Source organism: Canis lupus, chromosome 34 (genome assembly GCF_003254725.2).
Source record: "Canis lupus dingo isolate Sandy chromosome 34, ASM325472v2, whole genome shotgun sequence".
NCBI lineage: Eukaryota > Metazoa > Chordata > Mammalia > Carnivora > Canidae > Canis > Canis lupus.
This window is the reverse complement of record NC_064276.1, coordinates 8,172,474-8,198,569: the sequence shown is the minus strand read 5'-3', so window position 1 is coordinate 8,198,569 and position 26,096 is coordinate 8,172,474. Positions and strand designations below refer to the sequence as shown.

Below are 26,096 nucleotides of genomic sequence, written 5' to 3'. Positions count from 1 at the left end.
AGAATGAGCTGCACATGAGACCTCTTCAGCATTTCCAAACACCTTTACTTGTTCTTCTGTAGGAGATCCTTTTATCTAGTTCAAGGAGTTGAATTTCCCGCAGGTTTCTCTCCTGTGTCTATGAATGCTAATGCAATTCTCTCATGGCTACTTGTACATATGTAGACCTTACATCATATGGGCAGTTAAAGGAAGACATCACAGTACTGTCTAAACTACCCAGACATCATTTCTATGCTCTGCATATGATATTTTGGGATAAATGATCAGAAATGCTATATGGGTTGGCTGCTATTCCAATCTGAGTCACTTAAACCAGCAGAGCTAGAAAATGAGATCTTTAAATATGGGGCTTCTCTCTACTCTGACTCATTGTTAGAGTCCTGAACATATGTGAAACCACTTAAATATACAGTAGAGCATTTTCTTATGTCCATGTATATAATGTAAATACCATTGGATCATTAGACTCTTTTGCAATGTAAGCTAATTAATTATACAAATTATGATGCAGTGAATGTCATTAATGAGATACATCCCTGCTCATATTCCAGTGTTATTAAGAGCAGTAGGTGAATATGTCATATACAGCATGATTCACCTGATAAGTTCTGCGATAGAATATCTGAAGCTTTACATTAGCTTGTCGACTCCAAAAATGACAGCAGTATTTGACCAAGTAAATTACGTAATTAGCTAATGCTACTAACAACTAGCAATATTACTTAATTGCAGTATGTGGTAATATATAAGACCTACCTGATGGGCATAAAATGCAATCAACGGGTTTCTAAGACTTGGTGAGAAAAATAAGACTCATCTGCAGATGTCTTGAAGAATAGTGCATGCAACTGGAAAAGGTGGTTTCCCAGGGCTGGGAGCCACGAGGTTACATCAATATTGTTCTACAAATTCTGTGTGTTCATTTCCTGGATCCGATTAATCTTAAAGTGCCACAATGAGAAATCCTTCCTGCGAAGAATGGAATTGTTATGCCTTGTCAAGAAAGAGGACTCTGCCCTCCGATGGTAACCATGTGTTTTCGGCTGGCACCTGGCCTTCTGGAGTCTCACAGCCAGGAAGCTCGTCACCAGAATGTGCTGCCTTCACACCTGGACCTCAGTGTGGAAGCTGTTTGACGGCTCAAAAGATAAAACTTAGGGATTCTTAGCAATCACTGTAAAAAGTCATCTCCTGCCATCATTTTATGGAAACTGCAGTATTTGTGTCTGCCATCATTTCTGTCCTTTCCTTTTGAATCCTTGCCTAGAGCCCTCTCGGGAGGTTTATGCCTCCCATTCCCCATCATACGGTTGTCATTACCGCTTTCATAAATTAAACCAAAGGAAGCAAGGAAATTAGATGACCAATTTTGTTTTGATTTCACATATTAAGTGCTCAGAAATCGAAGAGGACAGCACGGGAGCTTTATATGGCCACGTGACCTCGATGTTATTACTGTCTCTACTACCTGACAGCAAAGAATGTGACAGAAACTCAGGGCAGGATACTAACATTGGTCTCTTCCCAGGGGTCCATTTGCTCGCAGGCTCCATCCCTGTCAAACATGGGTTCCGTCTACTTCTTTGGTTTCTCTCTGCAAGCTCCCTGGATGACAGTCCCTGGCAACCCTGGCCCTAGCTGACCGACCCCCACCCCTGGGCTGGACCCCCACTGCACCCCCACCGGCTGAGTGCTGGTTGGCTGCTATCCAGGCCCAGACTCTGGAAGAGGCCACCTGGAAAGCATTCTTAGAAAATTGACTCATGAGTCTGGAGAAGATCATTTTAAAGTATTTATCTAGGAGTGAGCATCCAAGAAACCCTGAAGCAGAAATGCCAGAAAAGCCTGAAATCGTAGGAGGAGTGAGCCCATCATTTTAAATCTTCTCATAAAAAGGAAGAAGCCACAGTGGGGAGAGTTCACCTTCTGTAACAGAAGGGAAGAACTGGTGTGCCTTCCCCAGAAAATGAGAATCCAAACAAAAGGAGTCGGAACACACTGGTGGGTGATTCTTGTGTGATTTCAGTTCCACTTTGCACCTTGAGCTACGAATTAAACCCTCTCCTCTGGGAAGGTCATTCATTTTAAAAGAAAGAAAAATGAACCCAGGTCAGTTGTTGAATATTTAGGTTCATGTGAGATACACAGGCTTTCCCCCAGAGCACCACCAAATAGGCCGTCTTGAGAGGCTGGGAGGGATCTTTCAGCTGTTCCAGGAAGTCTGATGTCGTGACAAGGAAGGGGAAGGCCATTTGGAAAGAGCTCAGCCCCAAGTATTTGGACCCTGATTCAATACCGAATCATTAAGGACTCCTCAAAACACTAGCCTGTGTGCGTAATTAGCCGTGAGTAGAAAGATGCAGCTTTTACCTAGAGTAGCGAGCTCGCTTCTGTGATTATGAAATAGATAATGCATCACAAAATTTGCAGCTGAGATATATCACAGCTACCGAGCCCTTGAACATATGCATTTTTCCTGGGACCTTTTCGAGCCAGGCCACTTTGGATAACAGTCTCCCATGAGAAGCTCCCAGCTCTGCGCAGTGGGTAAGAACATGGGTTCTGGGGGTTTTCTCCCTCGCCACCCACCTGACCTTGACCATCCTGAGTGGCTGAAGCAAAGCCTCTCATCATCACCAGGCCTCAGTTTCCTCATCTGTAAGATGAGAATTTCTCTGGGGATGTTAATGGGTATGTGTGTGCGTGCATGTGTGAGTGTAAATGGATGAATTGGCATTAAATACCAAGAACAGCACAGGGCCCAGAGCAGACACAGGCCTCGAGAGCCTGGGCCCCAGAGCTGGACTCACTGGTTCCCACCTGCCCCATGCTGCTTCCTGGACCTTTCTGGCATCACCCCCACCCTCGGCGAACTGGAATGAATCCTAGCATCCTGCTCCCTGGCTCGTGGGGACAATTCCACGAGTCCTTAGCGCTCAGAAGCTTGCAGTTGTTAGTAGGCTGGACTCCTGGCCTGCGTGTGCGGTGCTGCTGGGCATCCTCCCGCTCGCTGTGTTGAAGGCCGCCCGCTACAGGCCTCACTCTGCCTCTTACAGATTCCTAAGTATTTGGCTACAGCTTGGAGACTTAACGTGTTGGGCGTGTTGCTTTTGTTGCTGCTGTTTTATTGCTAACATCTGTCTCCCGCGATGGAGCCAGTGTGTTCTGGCCCTGCCAGCAATCTGCTTTGGCCGCGCTCAGAATAGGTGTAACACGCCAGAGCACTCACCTGGTCAGAGCACCCTGGCTACCGTAAAAATAGCCCTCACTTCCCGGTGTCTCAGATGTGTTCCATCTGCAGTTCCATCCTAGTCTTCATGAGTGACTTGGAGCCTGGGTTTGGCAAACCACGGCCCCCAGGCCAAGTGCAGCCGGCCGCCTGATACCATCGCTAGGGTTTAGCTGGAGCACAGGCACGCCCATGTGTCCCTGGGTTGTCTCTAGCTGCTCTCTCATTGCCCTGGCACACTTGAGTTGTCACAACAGGGATCGTGTGGCCCACCCGCCGAAAACACTTGCTACCTGGCCCCCTGGGAAGTGGTTTACCAGCCCCCGGGCTAGATAGAAACATCTTCATGGCAAAATAGGCAAAATAACTGTCTTGATGGAAAATGCTATCCTATCAGCCTGTCCTGTTTTCAGGGCAAAATCACTGTGTCAATGTGATTGAAACAACATATTCCAGAAAGCCTGAGCCTGGCTGAAGCCCACAGTCTCCCTCCCATCAGTATGTAGGTATCTCGTAGGGGGTTTGGATGGTGGATTTATTCATGCATCTATCTTCTCAACAGTTGAATGATGTTTTGTCTCCTTTCTCAGTTAGGAAACAAAGATAAGACATCTTATCCTGAAGATAAGAAAGTTTCTCTTAAATAAAGTAAATTAGATTTAGGGCCAATAAACATGCAAGCTCATATTTATACAGCTGGCTTTGGCCTAAATGTTTTAATATCCTAGCCAGCTACCCAAACGTCTAAGGTAGTGGGTGGCCTCAGGGGCACATTCTCTGGACGAAGCAGGAAACAAACCACTACCCTTTGGGGTTGCCCAACAGCAGCTTCCCAGGCCCCGAGATTCTCCTCCTTTCCAGGCCTCGATGAGCGTCAGCAGTGTCTCTCAGGACTTCTTCAAGTACCTACCTACCCCCTTCTCTGAAAGATAAGGGTTTGGGGAATGGACCAGCGGTAGCTTCTCAGCCATGCTCTTCCATCAGAGGTCTTGACTTTTGTCCTATTCTCAGGTGAGATGAGGACCACCTGTCTGGGGCCAGCTCTAATTTAGGTTCATATAATTGAGATAGCATCCTTTCTTTAGATTATGAATAAATGTATTAAGTTACTTTCCTTGGGGAGCATTGTTTTCCATATCCCTTCATCCATTTTTAGAATGTAATTCTGAACTACCTCAATAATTCTCATAAGCGGGAATATCCTAAAATTGCATACTTTCAACATCATAATCCCTCTATCACATTATTTTTACCCACTTTGGGGAATCACTCGGAGGTAATACAACAAAATAAATGTGTATGTTTTTAACTGATTGGACAAGGCCCACCTCCACTGTGGGCAATCTGCTACTGATTAAAAATCTACTGACTTAAATGTTAAGTTCATCTAACACATACCTTCACAGAATCATCTAGAATAGTGCAGGACCAAAGCACTAGCCAAGTGGCACATAAAATGAGCCAGCACAGACCTGAATTCAGCCAGATGGACAGGAGGCAGCGACTTTGCTAGACATTCGGAAGTAGATTTGGTGAGATGTGGCAGGAGCTGCAGGGAGGAAGCCAGAAAGGCTCCCCTGCCTGACATGGGCACGCAGGATAGCACAGGCCGAGGCAGGGACTGCTGGCTCTGGGTTCCTCTCTCTTGTCAGCAGAGATGCTCTGTGAGCTGGGGTTTGCGCAGGTGGGGAGCTCCCCAGATGGGATTCAGGGGTTCTCACCAGATAGAAGAGAAGCTTTTATTCTCCCCACTGATGAACAGAATAGAACAAGGAGGAAAAAAACCACTTAAGAATACATATACATGCTGAACCTTTATTTTCACATTAAATATAAATATGCCTCCAATTTCTGATTCTTTTAGTTATAGCCAAAAGCTCCCTGGGAGGAGGACTGGGTGTAAGAAGTCTGAGCTGACTATCTGCAATCACATGCCCATTACCCATGGTGTCCAGTCTGAGGGCTTTTTAAGAATAAGGTGAAACTTGTCCCCTTCATCTGAGTGCAAAATCACTTACATTTTTAAATTATTTTCCACATTTTACCCTGTCCTCAGCCTCGCCTAAGCTGACAGCAGTTTTGTTTGATGAGTGGTCTCTCCTGAGTCAATCCAGAAATTCGATTTAGTTTTCATAGAAACAGGCTTCTCAGTTTCCATGTTCGTGTTGCATCGAGTGACACCAAATTTAATTATATTACATAATTCCAGTAACGAGTTCTTCTGGCAGAAGCTGACCGGTGGGTGTAGGCCCAGCTGGTCCCATGTGCGCCTCCGTGTCACTGGGTGGTAGCAGAAGGATGCTGACCACCCTGGCCAGCACTCGGCCGGCACTCCACACAGCATGGGCGGTGGCCAGGGTGACTCGCCAGGAGAGTGGAAAGGCCCGGTGAGTCTAACGAAGTAATAGAGAACACTTGTGAGTAATAGAGAAGAGAGCTCTCTGGAGGCTGGCAGGGACCCAGCGGCAGGGAGGCAGCCATGCAGGCAGTCTGCCTGGTGTCCAGAGAGGAACAGAACAGATGGGGAGGGCCCCCAGGACAGAAACTCCCCCAGGAGTACCCAACCGCTTTGTCCTCCTGAGGGCGGCCCTGAGGTTAGATTGGTCCTGCCGCTCAGGGACCCCGCTGGCGTCACCAGTTAGGAAAATGTCCATTATCACAACCTGCCGTGTCCAAGTAAAATGTTAGTTTGCAAGACCGTGCACCACGGAGCCGTGCTAGGGTAGGAATGTCTCTGCAGTTCTCCAGGTGGGTTGTTTGGGACCTTGGAAGGGTATCCAGATTGGGCACTGTTACCTCTACTTCTCAGAGCTCTTCATTTCAAGGTTGGAAGCATCCGTACACAAGGAAGCTGTTCCTGTCTGTGCCAGCTCCTCAGTACTTGGTGCTGGGATGCTCTTTCTTGGGAAGGGAGCCTAAGCTTGCATGACTTGCACTCCCAGCAGCCCTGCTGTGGGGTCAGGGGCCAGAAACCTGCTCCAGGGCACAGTCTTAAAAACCTGAGTGCTACACAGAGCCAGGGCACTGGTCTGCAGGAGCACCTGGGTGGGCCCTTCTGACTTGTTAACAATAGGGAATCAAAGTATCTGCCTTCCACCAAAAGAATCGATTCACCAGGCTCCTCAGCCCTGGATTCTATTGGCATATCCTAATTCTTTTAATAGTTAAATAATAATGTCAGCTCAGTGCTAATGCAGGGGAGGGAGGGCAGTTTTGAACCGCAGGGGCCCGTGCCCTGAAGTGTCCTCAAGAACAGCAGGTTGCATCTCTTAGAGTCGTGTCTCTGACTCTGCGGGTCACCCAGGCCACCAAGGTGGGGAAGGAAGGGCTTTGTAAAAATCCACATTCCTTCCTCCCACCCCTGGTTTGTGGTTCCTGTGGAACGGAGGAGAGACCAGGAGCACAGAGGTGTTTGAGAACTGCACCAGCCAGCTGAGGTTTGGGAGCCTCTGTCTTAGCTCAGGTGGGGCTGCCAACAGAGACCAGGGTCCTGTCCGCCCCTCTGCACGCTCCCCGGGCAGGAGAATTTGGGATGTTAAACCCTGTAAAGTGGAGAAAGAACCCCCTGCTCAGTGGGTATACAGTTCCTGCTGCAATCCGGTGTGGATTGCTGGCCTGTCTACTGTTCATAGTCACCACCCCAACATTTCTGCTTTGTGCGGAAGTGTTTGTCATCTCGGTAACCAGCTCAGGCTCAGCTGTTGGGTGTTGAATGGGTATGGACGGAAGCAGGAGGGAGGTTGGATGTTGGATGGGTTTGAATGGGAGCAGGAGGGAGGCGCCCCCAGGGAGAAATATGAGGATGGAAAGGATGCTGCTCATCCTCTACTCACCTCCGAGAGCAGAGAACAGTCCTGGAGCCCTGCCCCTCCCTGTGTCAGCGGCCACCCTTGCTTCTTGGGACTCAGTTTCCCCAGACCTGAGGCAGGCTGGTGTCCTCCCCAGCTTTGATGCTCAGCTTCCTTTTCCCATTTTTCCGTGGAAATTGGATGGAGGAGCATCAGCTCAGTGAAGCAGCACCGCGGCATCATTTAGAATCTGATGATGGCTCTTGACCTGTAATGAGTCCAAGTTTTGTGTTTGAGTCAGCAGAATGCACACACCCTCTGTGATCTGCAGAGACAACACCTCCCGGTGAAGGATTTTTGTTGCCACAGCATTTGGGTGCCTGTCCAGGGGAGCAGTCTCAGGTTCTCTGATCTGTGTGTCCCTCGGAATTCCACTGTCCCTGGTTTTCCCCATGTGCGTGGACGCCCTGCTGGTCTTACCGATCCTTAAGGCAGCATCTGGTTGCAGGATGGGGAGACAGGAAAATCCAGTACAGATGGCATGTTGGCTCCTAATGATGAAAACCCGCCTGCCCTTGGCTTCACATAGTCCCTGAAGTGAATACTTGCAGCACCGCTCCCGGAGTGAGCCCTCCGATGCCCTTTGTTGTGGGATGGGGCAAAGACACAGTGAGCACGTGTAGGGAGGAGCACAGCTCATGGAAGGGGTCTGGCTCATTAGAAACCACTCCATCGGGGTCACAGGCAAGACGGGGTGGTTTGACTTTTGAGGCTGAACACAATGAAGTAGCTGTCAAGTCGCGTGCTTCCCAGCGCCCACGGCAGGGCCCGCCTTCCCCGCTAGGCCCCCTGGTCTCCGCAGTCTGGCCCCTGTCCTTGCCAGCCGGCCGCCAGGAATGGACGTCTGGCTCTGAGGTGAGATGCAGGGCCGGTCCCCAGTGTTGCCCCTGGGAGACCGCACCCAGGACAGGACATGCCGACACACAGGGGTGGGTGAGTGTCGGGCTGTCATTTCTGACGGCTTGCTCCTCCCTCTAGATGCACCTGGGGACTCGGTGCATTACTCCAGATGTGGGAGTGTGAGCAGAGTGCAAGCTGTTTGTCCAGGGTCTCTGGCTAAATTGACCCTGTTCACTTACACATTTGAGCACCAAGATTGTTGGCTCCTGCAGAGCAGCACGCCTGCCTCTGAACCTGCCCAGAGAATGGCGGGCACTAGTGTGTGCCGTTGAAACGTGCTTGGCACAGACCAGTAACGAACTCTCAGAGCAGCGGTCGGGGCAGGTGCACCCTGGGCCCGTGGCATCCTGCCGGCTGGGCTCCGGGTACCAGTTCTCCCGGCGCCCGACACTGTGCCTTCAGCATACAGCCTGCCCATGCTCTTTAACTTGTGACCAATTTTTTTCCTACGAAAAAGACAGATTTTCAAGGTAGCATCTGTGTATTGTTGGATGTGCCATGTGATTTTTAAAACCTGTCATTTAGAAGAAAAGTGGGGTAGACCTCAAATTCCCTGCACGTGAAGACACGCCCATCCGTGCCCCAAAGTCACACAGTACCCGTCCCGCCAGACCACAGGAGAAGCTGTCTCACCCCTGCGCTCTGAGGGCTGAGCCTGTGAGCACCCACGCTCACACTGGGCAGAGGTCTTGGCAGGTGGAACAGGAAGGTAAGAGTGGACAGTCTGATTCAGAGCAGCCCGCTGGAATGGGGCAGGTGCACCACCGCGTGCCCTAAGTCAGCTGAGCGGAGTGGCCACCCCGTGGTTACAGCTGAACTTCCATGCTGACCCTCCCCGTGTCTGATGCTCACTCCTGAACTAAATCCAGCCGTGGACGCCTCCTATCTACCATGGCCACTGGAACATGCATTTACCTTTTCGAAAGACAGTGACCTAAAAGGTCAAGCAGGTGCACAGTTTTGAAACTGCAAATGGAACAAACAGAAAAAAAGAAACAGGAACTAAATTCTAAAATGAATTTAGTTACATGCTGTCTGCGAGACTTCCTGACGCTAAATCCATGACAGCCTCTGGGTGGCCCCAAGGTGGGGCTGCGCCCTAAGCAGCAAGCTCAGGTCCCCGCCCCGCTGACCTTGGAGTCAGAGTGGCAGTTCGCGACCCCAGGGCTGCCCTGGTCCTGCTTCATATGCCCTTGCTGAGAATTTGCATTTTCAGAAGAAACATGAAATAATCAAAACCAAAATGTTATAAGTTTTTTTTTAATGGAGAAGAGAAAGTCATTTTATTGAGAAGCAGCCAATGGCTGGTGATAATTGTGGATATTGACTATTGAACAAACGGCTCCAGGAAACCCTGCCTGAGTTGTCCAGAGGCAGCCATAAATTCTCCTACCTCCTCCAGCGGCACCGGGAGCCTCGAAGGGGTGCCCGGGCCAGGGGGCCCTCCGCGGGGAGGTACCGTGGTGGCCGGGTGGCTGGGTCCTCCAGGTCCTGCCTGGGAGGCCCAGCTGATCTGGGTAATACCAGCTACCTGCTTTGTTCCAGTTGGTGGACTTCGGGAAAGCAGAACCAGGCAGGGCAGGGATGGCCACTGGTTAGCAACCAGACACACCTGGCTTCTGCTCACGGAACCCTCAGACACCCACACAGAAGCTTGCGTGGAGTTTGACTCCTTCATGAGCTGAAATCAAGACACTTCCCCAGAGCACTGCCTGTGAAATAAAACAGACACTTGGCGCTTCCATATGCCGTGTGCATGATCTTCATTCGGGAGGATTCCTTAATGACAGGCTAAGAGAAGGGCAGAGGATGGATCAACCCAGTGTTGGAACAGCTTAAGATGGTGGAGACAGAAGACTTAACGAGGTGGTGTGAAAAGCCTGAGAGCAGCCAAGACATCTTTGCAACCCCATTGTGGACACACCAATTAGAATTTATAAGGCTTCGGGGTTGGGAGAGCAAATGTAGGAAATGGGGGGAGACAACAGACGAGCCACCCGGAGGCTCCAAATGCAGAACCGTCGCAGCCACAAGGCTGAAAGCTGACTTTTCACAACGAGGGTGTGTAACTTACACAGCTGACCATGAAATAAAAATCACTGATCTCGTCGACACTGAAAAATGAAAACATTTCCACAGCTGATCTAGAACGATTCCTACAAAGCCAACAGTTTCCTTTTGGGTGACTAAAACTTGGAGTCACCGTTTTTTATAGTTTTCCTAGAAGCACGGTAGGATCTGTTCAGGAAAAACACTTGGTATGAAATAGGTGAAGCCCTCTCCAGACAAACGTAAGGGAGCTGTTGTGCCAGCCCCACGGCGCCAGGCATGCCAGGGCTGCCCACACGCAGAGACAAGGCCCCTCTGTCCCTGTCAGCCCCCCGTTCTCCCCTGGCCACCTCATTTGTCGCAGCTTTCACGAGAGTCCAGGTATTGGCTCTACGGTTCTACTGATTCTGCGGGGTCACAGCCCCTTTGAGAGCGTGAGAAAAGTGCCTGTCATTCCGCTCAGACCTGCTGGTAAGCGCGGCACCCCCAGAACTGGCACCTTCTTGTGAGGCTTGTGGGCCTCCTGGGGCACGGAGCCCTTGGTTCCTTCTTTAGGTATTTCCATACTTTGGCCCACAGGTATTCCCAACCACACCTTGGTCCAGAGAGAGTCTGAAAACACATTTACAGAAGCTTTACCATGTAAGCCACTTCTTTATTACTCAAATACAGAAATATAATTAACTCATAAAATAATTAATAGACTCTTTTTAGAACAGTTTAGATTTCTAGAAAAACTGGGTAGTTCAGTATTACATAGTCTCCATTGCTCCCACACACACACCCTCAATTCACTCATTATTAGCATCTTACATTACTATGGTGCCTGTGTTAGAATTAATAAACCAGTATTGACACATTATTAACTAAAGTTCCAAGGTTACTCAGTTTTTCTTAGTTTCTACTTACTGTTCTTTTCTTGGTTCAGGAAACTTTCTCATTCTATCTGATTGTGTATTCTTAGGCTCCTCTTGGCTCTAACACTTTCTCAGTTTTGTTTTGTTTGGTTTTTAATCCTAAGTAGGCTCCATAACACATTTTAAAATGACAAACTTGGAAGTTGCATATATTGCCAGCCCTCACCTCTGTTTATAAACAAAAATGTGCACACACGCTGCGAGAGAGACCCAGCAATCCCAGTGGTCCTCTGGGCAGTCCATGTCTTCTGCACTGCATCCCTCTCTGCATGGGTTGGGTCCCTGTTGGGTCCTGACAGACTCTCTCCCTTGGGCACGGGGTGTTTCTGAGAGGTGTCTCTTGGGCTCTCCACCAGGCATTCTCGGCTGTGGCTTAACCCGAATGTGACTGTCAGGGTCCAGTGTGCTGTGTGTGTGTGTGTGTGTGTGTGTGTCACAAAGCCAAAGGATAAATCAGGGCACAAATCCTCTGTTTGACCCCACGATTCAGAAGAAAACCATTATTGGATTAAGTCACACCAGGAATAGCTGTGGAGGAGACACGGCGTTCCTTTTGTGGCCCCCAGGAGCATCCTCGAGGGACAGAGGCTCACAGATGCTGCCCCAGGAAGCGTGGCTGGCCATCTGTGCTCCTCGCTGCAGGACAGGCATGCCGAGCTGGCTGAGTGAGGAACCCATGGCTTCTCCTTGCCCTTCTTGGCAGTTCTTCACAACCACCAGCACGGAGCCCCTTGGGTCCCAAAGTCACCTGCCAAATTCCCGGTGTTTGCTTGAATGCCCTGAATAGGAAGACAAATACGAGTGAGACTCATCATGTCCTCTGAGAGACCAATGGGCTGCCACCCTTGGGGAGCCCAAGGCCTTCCCATCACAGGAACCCTAGTCCCTGGGCCACATTTCACCCTCTGTCCCTCCTGCCTCCAATGACCCCCACCCAGAGAGTGCATCGTAGGGCCTCCTGCAGATGGGCTTGTGCAAAGCCAGCAGGCAGCGTTGTTGACCTTTGCAGGCTTATCTGATACCCAACGTGGTGCCGCGGGCTGAGCCTAGATGGATCCATCCCACCTCCATCAGCCTGCCGACATGCATGTCAACAAGAAACACTTTAATTCTCAGAAAAGAAAATTAAAAAAGGTTACTTTGAGAGAGACTCTCTATAGCTTCTGACAAATTCAAAGAAAGATGACCAGGCATTATGAGCCTCCTATTGGAAGTTATCACGCCTGAGGCCATCATACCAGAAATACATCCATAGGGGCTCAGTCGGTGAAGCATCTGCCTTCGGCTCAGTTCATCTGGGATGGAGCCCCATATTGGGCTCTTTGCTTTGCAGGGAGTCTGCTTCTCCCTCTCCCTCTGCCTGCCACTCCCCGTGCTTGTGTTCTCGCTCTCTCTCGCTCTCTCTCTCTCTGTCAAATAAATAAATAAAATCTTTTTAAAAAAGAAATGCATACATACATACATACATACGTAGAACCTAAATGTTCTCAAGCCACTGGATTCAGCTGCTAAGATAAAAGTGGGGAGGACAGAGGAACGTGTTAAGTGGAACCACAGAGGTATAATTTGCAAACTCATGTGATGATCAGAAAGAGTTGTGCAGACTCAGCAAGCTGAGCAGTATTGGTTCTGATGCCAATAAATGGAATAGAAGAATAGATTAAGGAAGAACCTATGGAGGAAAGGAGAAGAAAGACCTGCCAACCCATCGCACAGTGTGGACTAACTGGTTCTGAACTCCAACAAGCAGTTAGGACGTCTATGACACGGTTGGGGACAAAACCCTGAATATTATGATATTAATGAATAATATGATACTGAAAAATACAATATGAATTGGTACAATATAAAATAATATGAATAATATGATATTAAGGAATCGTGGTTTATATTTTAGATGTCATGATGGTATTGTGGTGATGTTTTAAAAACCAAGGAATCCTCATTTTCTGGAGATGCCTATTGAAACATGGTCACATCTGGAATTTGCTTCAGCATGCTATGGGGTTTGGGGCCTAAGTTGAAGATTCTTGAAGTCGGGTGGATGGGGACACACGGGGCTTTCCTTTTGCACACGTGTGGAATTTCTCACCTAAAACCAAGCTGGAGGGAAGAACAGAATGGGTTGAGGACGGTCATTTTCAACGGCAGGTGAACCAGGACAGCTAATCAAGGCAGGGAGAATCAACAGGGACCAGACAGGCCTGGAGAGCAACTAGAAATACCCAGGTGCCCGTGGGCTGTTGGTGGGACTGGTGCCACTGTGTCTGCTGGAAAGGTGGTGCCCCTCAACGACGTCTTTGTCTCCTCCCAGTTGGTCAGTGGGGAACTGGAGTGCGTGCAGCCGGACGTGCGGCGGGGGCACTCAGAGCCGGCCCGTCCAGTGCACACGACGGGCACACTACGTGTCAGAGCGGGTGGCAGCCAGCCTGTGTCCACAGCCCGTGCCCTCCAGCCGACAGGCCTGCAACACTCAGAGCTGCCCGCCTGCTTGGAGCACCGGGCCCTGGGCAGAGGTAACGGGGGCAGGGTGGGCTCCTCCTGAGGATCGCAGAGCTGGGTTCTCACCTGGTCCCACAGGACCTGCGGTTGGACCCCCGGGCTCAGTCGCATGCACTCCTTGCTGGGAGCTGCCCGTTTCTTCCCCTGCAGTGCTCTCGAACCTGCGGGAAGGGATGGAGGAAGAGGTCGGTGGCCTGTAAGAGCACGAACCCCTCGGCCAGGGCGCAGCTGCTGCCGGATGCCGTGTGCAGCTCGGAGCCCAAGCCCCGCACCCACGAAGTCTGCCTGCTGGAGCGCTGCCACAAGCACAAGAAGCTGCAATGGCTGCTGTCTGCCTGGTCCCAGGTATGTGCGCCCGGTCCAGCCGGAACCGCGTGGCCGGCTGTCCCCCGGGGCTGTCTCCCCGCCCCTGCTCTCCCTGCTTCCCGCTCCTCTTCCTCCAGTCTGCTTCCCTCCACTCAAGTCGCTCCTCTGGGCTCCAGCTCCTTCACAGCATTCGTGTCCCGGCGTCCCTGGGACTCTCCAATCCCCTCCGTCAAGCAGGTCGCCCAGCAGCATCACTCGGTGTTGAGGGCAGGACGAGTGAGGGACGCGCTGCATGCTGGCAGGGGTCCTGGGGGCCCAGGTAACCCCAGCACAGCTGTGACCGTTCCCGGGGCAGTGCTCCTGGAGCGTCGACCAGGAAGGAGGTGGAAGAGACAGGGGACCATTTCCCCAGACGAGTTTCCATGGACGGTGGTTGCATTTTGGGAAGAATCTGTTCTGTTGGCTTCGCTGGCACGGATGTCCTGTGTGCTGGTTGGAAGCTTTTGGAAGTGTGACTGGTAAAGATTACATGACCAGCTTGGGCCCAGTGAGGCTGGGGCCCCACATGAGGGTGCGCACAGAGTGCTGCCCGTGCCCAGTGCCACCTCCCCTGGGAAGGGGTCATTGGTACACCACCCCCAGGTCCCTGCATCTCTACAGCACCCTGAGGGCCAGGGTATCTCCTTAATCACCCCGTGCAACAATTCATTGGTGGAGGTGACAGTAAGATCAGAAAGGTAACGCCCTACAGAGAGACAGCAGCACCGCACACAGCGGGGACACCTCTGCACAGGGTATTGGGAGACCGCAGTCCCAGAGATGCACATCTGCACCCCTGAAGTGGCTCCCCAGCCCCACTCCCCTCGGGGGCCGACCTGGGCTCTCCCCCCAACAGCTCCGGTGAGGCCTTGTTCAGGAGGGCGGGATAGATCGATCAAGCAGGGCCTTGAATCCTGCGGAGACACTGAAAAATAAAAACACGCTGGCTCACCGGAGGAAGCCTGCCATTGCCAACCAGGGACTCCCGTTCTCTCCCACCTGGGACACGGGAGGGCAGGTGTCTCCGAGGACTGAGCCGCACTGTCGTCAGGAGTGACATCTCTTTCTGCGCGCGTCCCTGAAGGCTGAGCCTGTAGGAAGGAAGCCACCGCGCCATGCAATCTGCGGGTGGTGTCCAGGTGGAAAGTCTCCACCCTGAACAGTTCACGTGCACGCACACACGCCAGTTTCTCCCAGCAGCAGCAGAGAGGAGCCTCCCAGGGCCATCTCCTCTGTGGTGCGGAAACACACCGGGCTCCTCCGTTTATGTGATCTGCAGACACTGAGCCAGGCGGATTCATCACTGGGCTCAGCACCACCCACTCCGCTAGCTCGAGGCGGCAGTGTCTGAAGCCGGGACCTCTCTCCTGAGACCCTCAGAGCCCGGCCTGGTGGTGCTGCAGTGTGCATCGCTTGCAACTATGCTGTGACTGCAGCCGTTGGCCAGGCTCGCTGTTCATGGTTTGCCCAGGACCCCTGTGCCCGTGCCCTGTGCGGCATGAGGGACAGCCCGGCCTCAGAGCACTCCCTGGTGGGGAAAGAATGGATTTGTGCCCTGAGCCAGCCTTCTGAGGAAGGTGCGTCATGAGCCCTGGGAGTCCTCCGCCTGCCCCTACTTTGGGGGCCAGCATCGCACCACGGTTGAACGGTGCTACTCCTGGAGCCCTGGCATTTGTTCTCGTCCATGTGTATTAGATTTCTGCACATTCCAGCATCAGCTGCAACCCAGCGTTTCAACTTCTCAAATGACAGCTTCGGGACGACTCCCGTCGTGTATGCTTGCCCTGCCCTTACGGATCTCCCAAAATGCTGCGCCTTAAAATCCTCCTTTTTACAAGAGCAATGCCTTCAAAAAATGCCATTTCATTGAATTTTTACACTTATATTACTATTCAAGCTGATATAATCAGAAGACAGTGCGACTCTCAGATGCTATAAAAGAGACAGCCGCCAGCAAAGAAATGTGGTTCACTCACGTCTTCTGTTTTTATTTTTAGTGCTCTGTTACCTGTGAAAGAGGAACACAGAAAAGATTCTTAAAATGTGCTGAAAAACATGTTTCTGGGAAATATCGAGAGCTGGTCTCCAAGAAGTGCTTGCACCTGCCACGGCCCAGCGTGGAGCTGGAGCGCACCTGCACCCCATTTCCCTGCCCCCGGCACCCCCTGCACACAGCCGCAGGCCCCCCTAGAGCCAGCTGGTTTGCCTCACCCTGGTCTCAGGTAGGCTGGCACTCGGGGCCCGCGGAGTGGGTGAGCAGAGCCTCCTGCTCTGGGAGCTGGCTCCTGGTGTAGGTAGAGAACTTTCTGCGGGGGGAGGAGGGGGCGTACCCCCTGAACCCACGGAGCCAGTTCCCAACCCTTATCTCCAGAGTAGGTGCGGAGCCTGTGTTCCCAGGTGTGGGTGCAGCTCTCCAAGGCTGGGCTCTGGGGCCCACATGCCATGTTCTAAATCGTCACTCGATTAAGTGTGGGCGAACGTGATTTTATTTTATGTAAGAGCAGACCTCCCCGGGGGTGAGTGTGAATGGGGAAGAAGGACAAGATCTGGAATAAGTCGGTGACGGTACTGTCTACCCCGGTAACCCCGAGGCCGTGCACGTGGGAAGGGGGTGCAGTGCCCCCGGCTGTCCAGGCCTGCCCGGGCCCTCAGACGAGGCCAGCCCAGGACAAGGGAGCTCATCCATGCCCCCACCCCACCTCTGTCTACACCACCTTCCACTCTAGGGAAGAATTCTGCTGGTGGTGTGTTAACCACCTCTCACGTTGCCCTGTTTCCTGCTTGGACTCCTGGCCGTCCTCATCCTGGGGCTTGTTTCCCGTCCCTGCCGGTGGTTCTGCTCCTCGGACGTGGTCTCTGCTTCCCGCCTGTCCCAGGTCCCCTCACTGCTCGCACATCTGCTGCCCTTGCTGCTCTTGGCTCCAGGGTGCACCCAGGCTGGAGGGGTGTGTGGGGCCCAGGCGTCCTGAGCCAGGCCCACTGGCCAGACCCCAACGAGTCCGGTGATGCTGGTGTGCCCAGGAGAGAGGATGCTCACCTCGGCCCGGCCCCGCGAGCAGGAGCGGAGCGTTTTCTGACTCTCTCATCTGTTGGCCTGGCCAGAGGAGCAGAACCACGGGAAGGAGCTTTCTCATGTGCACGGGGCAGCCCGGCCTGGACTCTCTCCTCTTTCAAAAGAGCTGCAGGCAGAGGAGACGGAGGGGTGGGGAGGATAGGTGTGTGGTGGCAGCCAGCCTCTGTGTGCCCCCCACCCCGCTGCTTGCGTCCCAGCCTGCTGTTGGTTCTGCGGGTCTTCAACCTGACCAAGCACTTGCATTTAGAAATAGATGAGCCCCTCTCCCCTAAGTAGTTCAGTTAGAAACTGTTCAGCTGAAATGGTCGGAGCAGGGGCGTGTGAGCTATATCCTTCCCAAGCATTTTCTATGTTAAGTCGACAAAATGCATCAACAGCCACATTTTCCCAGGCAGGCACCTTAATTTTCTTGTGAACACAGTCCATGCAGCAAGAGGAAGCGAGGGATGAGCAAAGAAGCGGAATCAAGTTGTCTCTGGGGCAGAGGCTGTACTCTGTCCCTCGGAAGGTGTGGGTCGGAGACACGTAGAGGTGGTTCCCGACACCGCTCCTCCTCTGTCAATGGGGAAACTGAGGCTCCTGAAGCCGCCGCAGCTCCCCAGCCTCTCCTGAGCCAGCGTTCAGCCCCCGGTACATAATGTGGAGACCTTGGGAAAACTTAGGAAAACAAAGTTTATCAGCATTTCATTTAAAAACCTAAAGCCTAAAATACATCTTGTGTAGCTTTTTGAAGTATTTAATGTGTTTGTCTAAGGAATCATGTTTACAGAAGCCGCCTGAGGTTTTTATCCTGGGTGACTCATCTACTACATTCTGAGACTTCACCTTCTTGGCAGTAATAACTCAAAGGGTTATGTTTGCTATAAGCGCTGGTACTTGAGACTCCGCGCCCCGAACTGTGGGAAATTGTCAGGCTGTAATGGATGGCCAGTGCCTGGCTGAACTCTGCCCCCAGACAGGTTTATTCTTGTCACAGTCAAAAGACCATGGTTTCTATTATGTGATCTGTAGGGTTTCTGTTGACTTAAATGGCTTTGCTTATCACCGCATTTCATGGTGGGTTGCCTGGTAGGACTGATTGAAATCGTTTTGGTCATTTGGGCTTAGTGTCAGGTGGTTCACACGTTGATTTGCTCTGAGAATGGCTTACATGTGAACACCTGTTGGACTGTCTGATTCTACATGACGGAGATGAGAGTGTGTCCTTAGTGCTGGAATGTGGGAGCCCTGGCTTGTTCTGGGGGTTCTTCAGCAGGACTATGCACAAATGACCTAGAAACCCATTGGTTCTGAGAGGCAAGGAGCTATGTCGCTTATGATCGATATGGCAGTTATGACTACGGTTGTATGAAAGTCGTATCAAACACACACACGCATGTGGGTATACAATGTACACAAACAATATGCATTTGTACACATACAGGCACATGCACACACACAGGTATATGCACGCACACACATACACACGCATACACACATAGGCATGCACACATATGGTCATACACACAGGCATACACGCACATGGGCATGCGCACACAAGTATATGCAAGCATGCATACACATAAGTATGCACACACATGAGCATACACACGTGTGAGCATACGTGCACAGGCATGCACTTATGTAGTCATGTCCACACGGGCATGCATACACAGGCATGCACACAAAGAAGCATGGACACACAGGCATGCACCCCCATGAGCATACACCCATGGGCATGCACACACACAGTCATACAAACACAAACACACACACAATACACAGGTTCCCTGCCCCCTTCTATCCAGTTGCCTACCCACCTCTAAGAATTCACTGCCGACCTGCTCTCTCTGTCTTGCAGCTATGGGTGGCGGCCAGGGAGACCAGAACCTTCCTGCTGGCAGTGCTGGTTAAGGTCACAGCACGAGCCACCCGAGTTGGAGAGAGTTTCTATTTGTAGGCCATTAAATCTGTACACAAACTCCCAGCTGCATTTATGTTTAGAGCAGAGGTTGTAATGGTGAAGCCCTTGAGGATTGTGCTCTCTCCCCCCTGACCTGAGTGGACCTTGGTCTTCAGGACAGTGGGGAGCGCTCTGGTGGGCAGAGCTGCAGACTTGGAAAGAGAGCACAGCCCGCAGGGCCCCAGGAAGGAGACAAAGGGAGAAGCGTTGGTGGGTCTCCTGGGAGGGGAGTGATATCAAGGGGGGACAAGGAAGGTGTGAGACCTCTGACTCTCAGGAATGAAAGTGGGTTTGTTTCCTAGCCGGACCTGAGTTTGGGAGATGAGCCTCCCCCTGCAAGAAGCCCTGAGGCAGTCATGGGTCCCGTGAATGCAGGGGGTGGGAATTGGCCTTTGAATCAAGCCACCCAGAGCATCGGCAAATGGCAGGCATCACCAGCCTTCTGCCATCAGGGCCAATGACACAGAAAGGCAATCCTTGTCATTTAAAACAAACCCAGAGGCAGACATTATTTTAAAATTGCACTCTTTGCATTTTTGCTAACCACTAAGTGATTATCAGTTTTTCCCACTCATCTCTTCAGAGCATACGTAGCACCTCTGGGTGCAAGATGTCCCTAGAAACACGGAGATTGTTCCTGAAACAGATGAAATCCAGAAGGAAGAGGGTTTTCAGGATTTTAGTGTTCTGGAAAATGTGTGCTTAGCAGGTCACCGCTCAGACCCCCAGGAAGTCTGAGACACACCCACAGGGGCCGTCTCAGAGGGCGGGCAGCACAGAGGGCTCCCAGGAGGTGCTGTCACATTCACATTCCACAAGGTTGTATAATCCTGGAATGGCAAGAAGACCCTACTTGCTGACCTCGGGGTGGGGCATCCTCGGAAAGAGCAGTCCCAAAAAGAGCCCTGGCTCAGCTGTGCATGACCTCAGGTCCCGGTTGAGGGAGGCAGGCGTGTGGAGGATGACAACAGAGGGGTCCGGGGACCTGAGGAGCCTGGTGGCGGTGGAGGATAGCAGCCCAGGGACACTCTTCAGGGCGTGACATTCCTGCTTCACCCTGGCAGCTGCAGGTGCCTCACTGCCCCCTCAGCAGACAGACCCAGAATTGCACACCTGTAGGCCGTCCTTGCTGGGGAGTTTGGGCGGTGGCTGCCCTCCAGGGGCTGTAAGGCAAGAAGAGGCTCCCCTAGAGTCAGGGTGCAGGGCCCTCCCACACCTGCAGCAGGGACACGAGAAGATGAGCAGAAGTAAGCCAAGTGGGCTGGGGGGTGAGGAGGAGCAGTCCGTGTGGCCGCCAGGTGACAGTGACCGCCGAGGCCACACACGGGCACCTTTATGAGACGGCTGGCTCACCTGGTCGCGTCACGCCATGCACCAGCTCCATGCGCTCTGTCAGATGTGACTGGAGTCGGCTCTGGAGGCAAGGACCTTTGCCGACACAGCTCTTGTCCCCTAGAGCTGTGGCCCAGCAAGCGTGGCCCCACCCGCAGCTTGAGCACCATGGTTAGAAATGCAGGTTCTCAGGCTCCACTGGGGCTGCTGAAGTGCCAGGTTTGAGGTGAGTCCAGCAGGTGGTTTGCTGGCACAGCGGCTCTGAGAGCCACTGACCTGGGGTGAGGACAGCAGCCAACGGTCTGGACAGTGGCTGTGGCATTTGTCGCCGCGTGTAGGTCGACAGACCAACGCAGGTCCCCATTTCCAATTTCCTGAAATGCTCAAGTGAAACCCCATCAAGTTGAGGAAGAGGCCATGAGCTCTGACCTGCAGATCCAAGTCCTGGAGTCTCTTCACGAAGTGTGAAGGATCCCAGTTTGAGTAGGGGCGGTAAATCCCGAAGACGGGCAAGTCGCTTGTGTCCAGCACTTGGTATCTCGTGCCTGGATCGGTGCCTGGTACAGGGGAGGTAGCGATTCCCATTGTGAATAAATGAGTCTGTGACAGAATCAAGTCGCTTCCAAATGATTTTAAGTGGTGCAAAATGATGGCCACAGAGAGACACATGGATGAGACATGTCGCCAGCGAGGCTGGAAATCTGCCCGGCTGCTGCTGATGACGGGGCCTCCGCTGGGGGCAGAGAGGTCGTGGCTGCATACAGATGCAGATGTGACCCGTGGGAAGCCGTGAGCCTGGGCCAGGGCAGCCCGCGTTCCTCAAGGTCTCCGCCGTGCTGGCCGGGGAGGGGCTCGAAGGGCAGAGCGCAAAGCCGTGACTGTGCTGCTGCGGAACGTTCAGATGGGTGCAGTAGGCAGTAGGAAACGTCTGCTCCATCCTGGGTGAGCCTGCTAATTCTGCAGCCAGACTGGGATCTGCCCACAATGGGTTTGGGTTTTTTTGTTGTTGTTTTTGTTTTGTTTTGTTTTGTTTTGTTTTCCTGATTGCTACAGTTGTATATTGAACCTGAGTCGTTGACGGCTTTAGCTGAAGCTGGTTTTGAAGAGAAGGGGCAAGCCCCTCGGAAACGATCCAGACCCACATGCTGATCAGCTAGTCCTGCATCTTCCCCGCCAGGGCCCCGGCCGTCCTTTATCTAAAGAGGGGAAAAGAAAGAACAATTCCTTCGGCTTATGACCCTCCAGGACTCGGACTCGACGAAGAGGTTTACCTGCTGCATCGGAGCCCCTACCCCCAGGGACTTTAAAACGCCACCTCGGGAGGCTCTGCTTGCAGCGGGTCCTGGGAACGAAGCAGGAGGGCGGCGCTGCTCACTGGCAGGCTGACGTCCGCTGGGAAGTGGTGCCCAGGGCTTGCTGACCTCACGCACTCGAATGGGCCCCCGGCATGCCCGTGTGTGGCCCCGGTGGTCACTGTCTCCTGGCCGTGCCATACGTTTTGGCAAGCAGCCTGCGCCGTGCTGTCATGCCCAGTTCCGTTCAGACCCGTCTACCGTTGCATGGAAGCCAGGGAGTCGCGTACGTCCCACGCACCAGATACCTGCCATGGTGTCTGACCCCTCTTCTGGCAGGTGCTCCCCGCTTGCCTACATCCTTGGCATCTTTGAAACAGGAACCTGGTTTAAGCATAATTTACATAATTCGGTCCAGACTTCCAAGGAGCTCCTCTTTGGACAGATTCACTGCCTGCTGGTTTCGGTTCCCCCGTCTCTCAGGTGGCCCGTCCCCCGATGTCTTGCCCACTGTGGAGCTCAGATGGGCCCGCTCACATGGTCTGTCCGGGGGAGCCTGGCCAGCTAGGGAGGGGTCGCCTGACCATGGGCTCCTTCGTGCCCCGCTGTGCTAGATTGCCTCACAGCGCCAGGGCCTGCGTGCCTCGGAGCCATGCCCGCAGGAGGATGCCAGCAAGCCCAGGCTGCGTGTGTGGCCGCCTCCAGGCAGGCATCCAGGGCTCGGGAACTTGGGATATAGGAGGAACGTGGTTTTATGGTACCTCCGTGGGAGTTGGCTTGTCAAGGTTTTCCCCAGCAAGAGTCCCGAGAGGGTGCCCGGGTGATGGACTCCCATGAAGGGGATTGTTTTCTGGTGTGGACCCAGGGGTAGGCCCGGGGAGCGACCATGGTACCCCCCAGATACGCTCCAGTTTCCCTGTGATCATCACACTGTGGACCCCCGAGACTGACTGTCTCAGACTCTGGTACTGGCCCCCTGTTGATCCAGAACCTGGTCAGCTCACCCATAATTACTGAGGAGTCTGGGGGGCGGGTGAAGCTCGGGAGACAGGGGGTGCCCCAGGCCCCGGCAGCCCAGGCTGACCCCTGTGCGTGTGTTTCTCACAGTGCACGGCCAGCTGCGGGGGCGGCGTGCAGACCAGGGCCGTGCAGTGCCTGGCGGGGGGCCGGCCAGCCCTGGGCTGCTTCCTGCACCAGAAGCCCGCAGCCTCCCTGGCCTGCAACACCCACTTTTGCCCCATCGCAGAGAAGACAGGTGAGTGTCCAGAGCCCCTCGGCTTGGCCGTGGCTTTTCAGGGCACGGCTGTCACGTTTCTGGAGCGGTTCCTTCATGGGCCCGAGGAAGTGGGGTGCCCACTGGTAGAGAGCCCCGGCCTCAGGGCCTTGAGTCTGTGACATTGTCTCTCTCTCTCTCCTTTTTGGAGAATTAATAACTGAAGTTTGGTATGAAGAGAACAACTGAACACGGCCAGGCCGTCATCACCAGAGTCACTCCGTGGGTGGGGGTAGCACAGGAGGGAGGACACTTCGGTTCTGAGGGGCCTTCCAAGAAGGGTCTTGGGGGAACAGCCCCCCCGCCCCGGCACACAGCTACCTCTCCCCAAGAGGGCTGCCCTCCGCTGCTTCAGAGCCACGGCCCCCGGGACCCCGGGCTAACGCGGTGTCCTCTGCTTTTCAGATGGCACCTGCAGAGACCACTTCCCCTGGTGCTCTCTTGTCCCCCAGCACAGGATGTGCAGCCACCAGTTCTACGGCGAGCGGTGCTGCAAGACGTGCTCCACAACCAACCTGTGAGCCCCGGCGGTGGGGGCCCCTTCCCAGGGCGGAGAATACGAGGTGCTGCATCTCCAGCCCACATCAGCCATGCAGGGAGCATGGAAAGCAGCCAAGAAGGACGGAAGTGGGAGAAGGAGAGCTGTGTCTGGCTGTCTGACGGGACAGAGTGTGTGTGTGTGTCTGTGTGTGTGTGCTCGTGCAAACCGTGGTTCTGAATGCCTGTCTGGACACAGGTGCACACACCTGTTCAATGAAGTATGGAGGTGGGCAGGAGGCCCACTCTACAGACCTGGACGCATGCTCATCACGTGCACTTGAGATGAATCATGTCAGAAAAACAGAAGGAGCTGAGCTGAACTTGCTAAACGCTAAATGGGTGGTGCTTTGGAGAAAGAAGGTGATGGAATTAGGAGTAAGGACAGCAGCTCTGCCGCCAAGTGTGCCGGCCCCCCTGGGCCCGCAGAGGCCCCTTCCCCGGGTCTGGAGTGAGCGGCCTCCCTCTGGAGAAGCAGCTGGGACAGCTCCCAGGGAGGTGGGCGTCCCCAGGGCCCCCTCTTCCCGCCGCAGCAGCCCAGCTGCTGTCTGCTGAGACCTGCTTCTGGAACAAGAACTGGGTGTCCCCTCTAAGCGGCATCTGCCCTGCCAGGGAGACACCAGACTCTGGCCTCCATGTCCTGATTTGAGACTTTGCTTCTGGAAACGGGAAACACAAAATCATGCCACAGTGCTTCCGTCCCTTTCAGACTCACGCCTGGAGAACAGAACTTTGGTAGCCTGTGTGTCACCCTTGTCAGCTATTTGCAAGCGAGCGTTTCTATCCCAACCCATTCTTCATGCTTCTCAGATGACAGACGTTCAGGTTCTACTGGAGTTTAGACCATCACGCCACACCCCTGCTGCCCTGATGAGGTTGTGGCCGTCCCACCCAGACAGATGTCCTCAGCTGATGTGGTGACCCGCAGAACCCCAGGTTTCCTTCCCGTGTGTTGTGCTGTTTTGGGATTTTTTTCCATGAATTTAGTTGTTTTGTAAGACCCGTTCGGAGAGGCCAGCCTTCCTGGGTGCAGGCTGCACACAGCCCCTGACACTCCACTGCCCGCCGGTGCTACCCTTCCTCCTCCTGCCCCGCCACTCGCTCTGTGTGGAATGGGCACCTGGATATTTATATTTGCTGAAGTTTTATAATAAATTTTATATTGTACCACTTGCTTCTGAGCTGCTTGTGATTGCTCATGAGTTGTGCGGCTGAGATCCGGGGGCCTGGCAGGGAGGTGGGGAACTGGTCCAGGAGAAAGTGCTGGAACTAGTCTGAGGACAAAGGGCCCCTAAATGAGGAGCCTGGGAGGGGGGAAGACATCAGGTGACCAGGGGGTGGGAGTGGGCAGTACACAGGGGCCATGCAGCCCCGAGACCGAGGTTTCTGCGGCTTCCACTAGAACCTGAGCGGGGGCAGCCTCTCCAGGCGCCTCCACAGTTAATTCAAGGGTGACCCCTGACCCTGTGATTCCTGCTTTATTACTCAAGATCTTCCACAGAAACAGAAATGACAGGTAGTCTATTGAGAGACAAGGGGGCTTCATTTTAGGGATTTGGCTCACATGATTATGGGTGGCTGGCACATCTAAATTCTGCAGAGCAGAAGGCTGGAAAGCAGGCAGGGTCTCTGTGTTGCAGTCTTGAGGCCAAATGCCTCCTTTTCAGGAAAACCTCCGTCTTTTTTGAATGGTAATAATTTTAATGGCTTAAAGAAAGCTGGGGTTAATCCTGAAGCTAGGAGTAAATGTTTAATGGATTTTGTTCTGTGGTACAAATAACATCCGTGTATATCATATCTGTATATATCTGAACCAAGCTGTGTGCAGAGGTTGATATAACTATATTTACAGAATACAATTTTTACAATTAAAATTCACATTTTAACATGAAAAAAAAAAACCTCCGTCTTTGCTCATATGGTCTTCGACTGATTGGGTGAGGCCCACCCACGTTATGGAGGATCGTCTGCTCTACTCAAAGTCTACTGATTTAACCATTAAATAGCAATCACACGTAAGATATATCTTCATAGCAGCATTGAGTCTAGCGTCTGACCACATGGGGCACGTTGCTGTGTGTAATCAAGCATCACACGGCTCCCCTTGGCCTGGACTAAACCAGCCGTAATGGGGCAGCGTGGGACGCCAGCTGCCAGACGTGCAGTTCCTGGCATGGTTGGCCCCACGCACGCTCGGAGCCTACCCGGCCTGCAGACACCCCAGCTGCTGACGCAGCTCAGCAAGCCCGCCTCCCTGGCACCTGGGCCCACAGGTGGACATCATCCCAATCCCCCCGCAGGCAGGAAGGTGTACCGAGTGTTTGCAGGTGTCACAGCCAGAGGGGGCAGAGCTGGGACTCTGCTGGACTCGGGCAGCTCCTTCTAACACACGAGGGTCTCAGTGATCCACTGAGGCAGCAAGGATCAACCCCTGTCCTTCTACAGATTTCCAAAAATCCTTCACTGCCGTGTTCAGGGACCCTTCAGTGGACCTCGGCTGGCCTGGTTGTGGGAAGGCTGGCAAAATGGGCAGACGTGGTCCTGCCTCCGGAGACTTCATGTTCCCTCGGGAAACAGCCTAGCGATGTGTCACGGGGACAGGGACAGGTAGCGGAGGGGGAGCCTGGCTCCCATCTGTGAGGGAAGAGGTGGGACCAGTGAGGGCAGCCTTGCACCTGGGCACCCACGCCCAGCCCTCTGTCAGCCTCCTTCCCCAGGGGTGTCCTGCTCAGGGTCTGTCCCCCAACCTGACCCTACACGTGCCCTGAGGTTTGTGCCCCACCCTGTCTCGTCTGTGTCAGCCTCTGCCCAGAACCTTCACCTCTCCCTGCTGCCAACACATGAGCATCAAAAT

General features: G+C 53.1%; 2 protein-coding genes across 2 annotated transcripts in view; one reads left to right on the top strand and one right to left on the bottom strand.

Moving 5' to 3' along the window:
• Positions 1-24,416, top strand: part of ADAMTS16 (ADAM metallopeptidase with thrombospondin type 1 motif 16) — a 149,616-nt gene extending 125,200 nt beyond the window's left edge. The window contains exons 19-23 of the mRNA XM_049105653.1: positions 13,261-13,462; positions 13,599-13,793; positions 15,791-16,015; positions 22,540-22,687; positions 23,111-24,416. Of these exons, the coding sequence (XP_048961610.1) occupies positions 13,261-13,462; positions 13,599-13,793; positions 15,791-16,015; positions 22,540-22,687; positions 23,111-23,226 (886 nt within the window). The 3' untranslated portion in view covers positions 23,227-24,416. The remainder of the gene's footprint in view (positions 1-13,260; positions 13,463-13,598; positions 13,794-15,790; positions 16,016-22,539; positions 22,688-23,110) is intronic.
• Positions 10,676-15,886, bottom strand: LOC125754310 (uncharacterized). The gene is made up of 3 exons (XM_049105759.1): positions 13,515-15,886; positions 12,185-12,355; positions 10,676-11,725 (listed from the first exon to the last, which is right to left on the bottom strand). The coding sequence occupies exon 1, from the start codon at positions 15,092-15,094 to the stop codon at positions 14,006-14,008; it is 1,089 nt and encodes a 362-aa protein (XP_048961716.1). The 5' UTR covers positions 15,095-15,886; the 3' UTR covers positions 10,676-11,725; positions 12,185-12,355; positions 13,515-14,005.
• Positions 24,417-26,096: the final 1,680 nt, after the last annotated feature.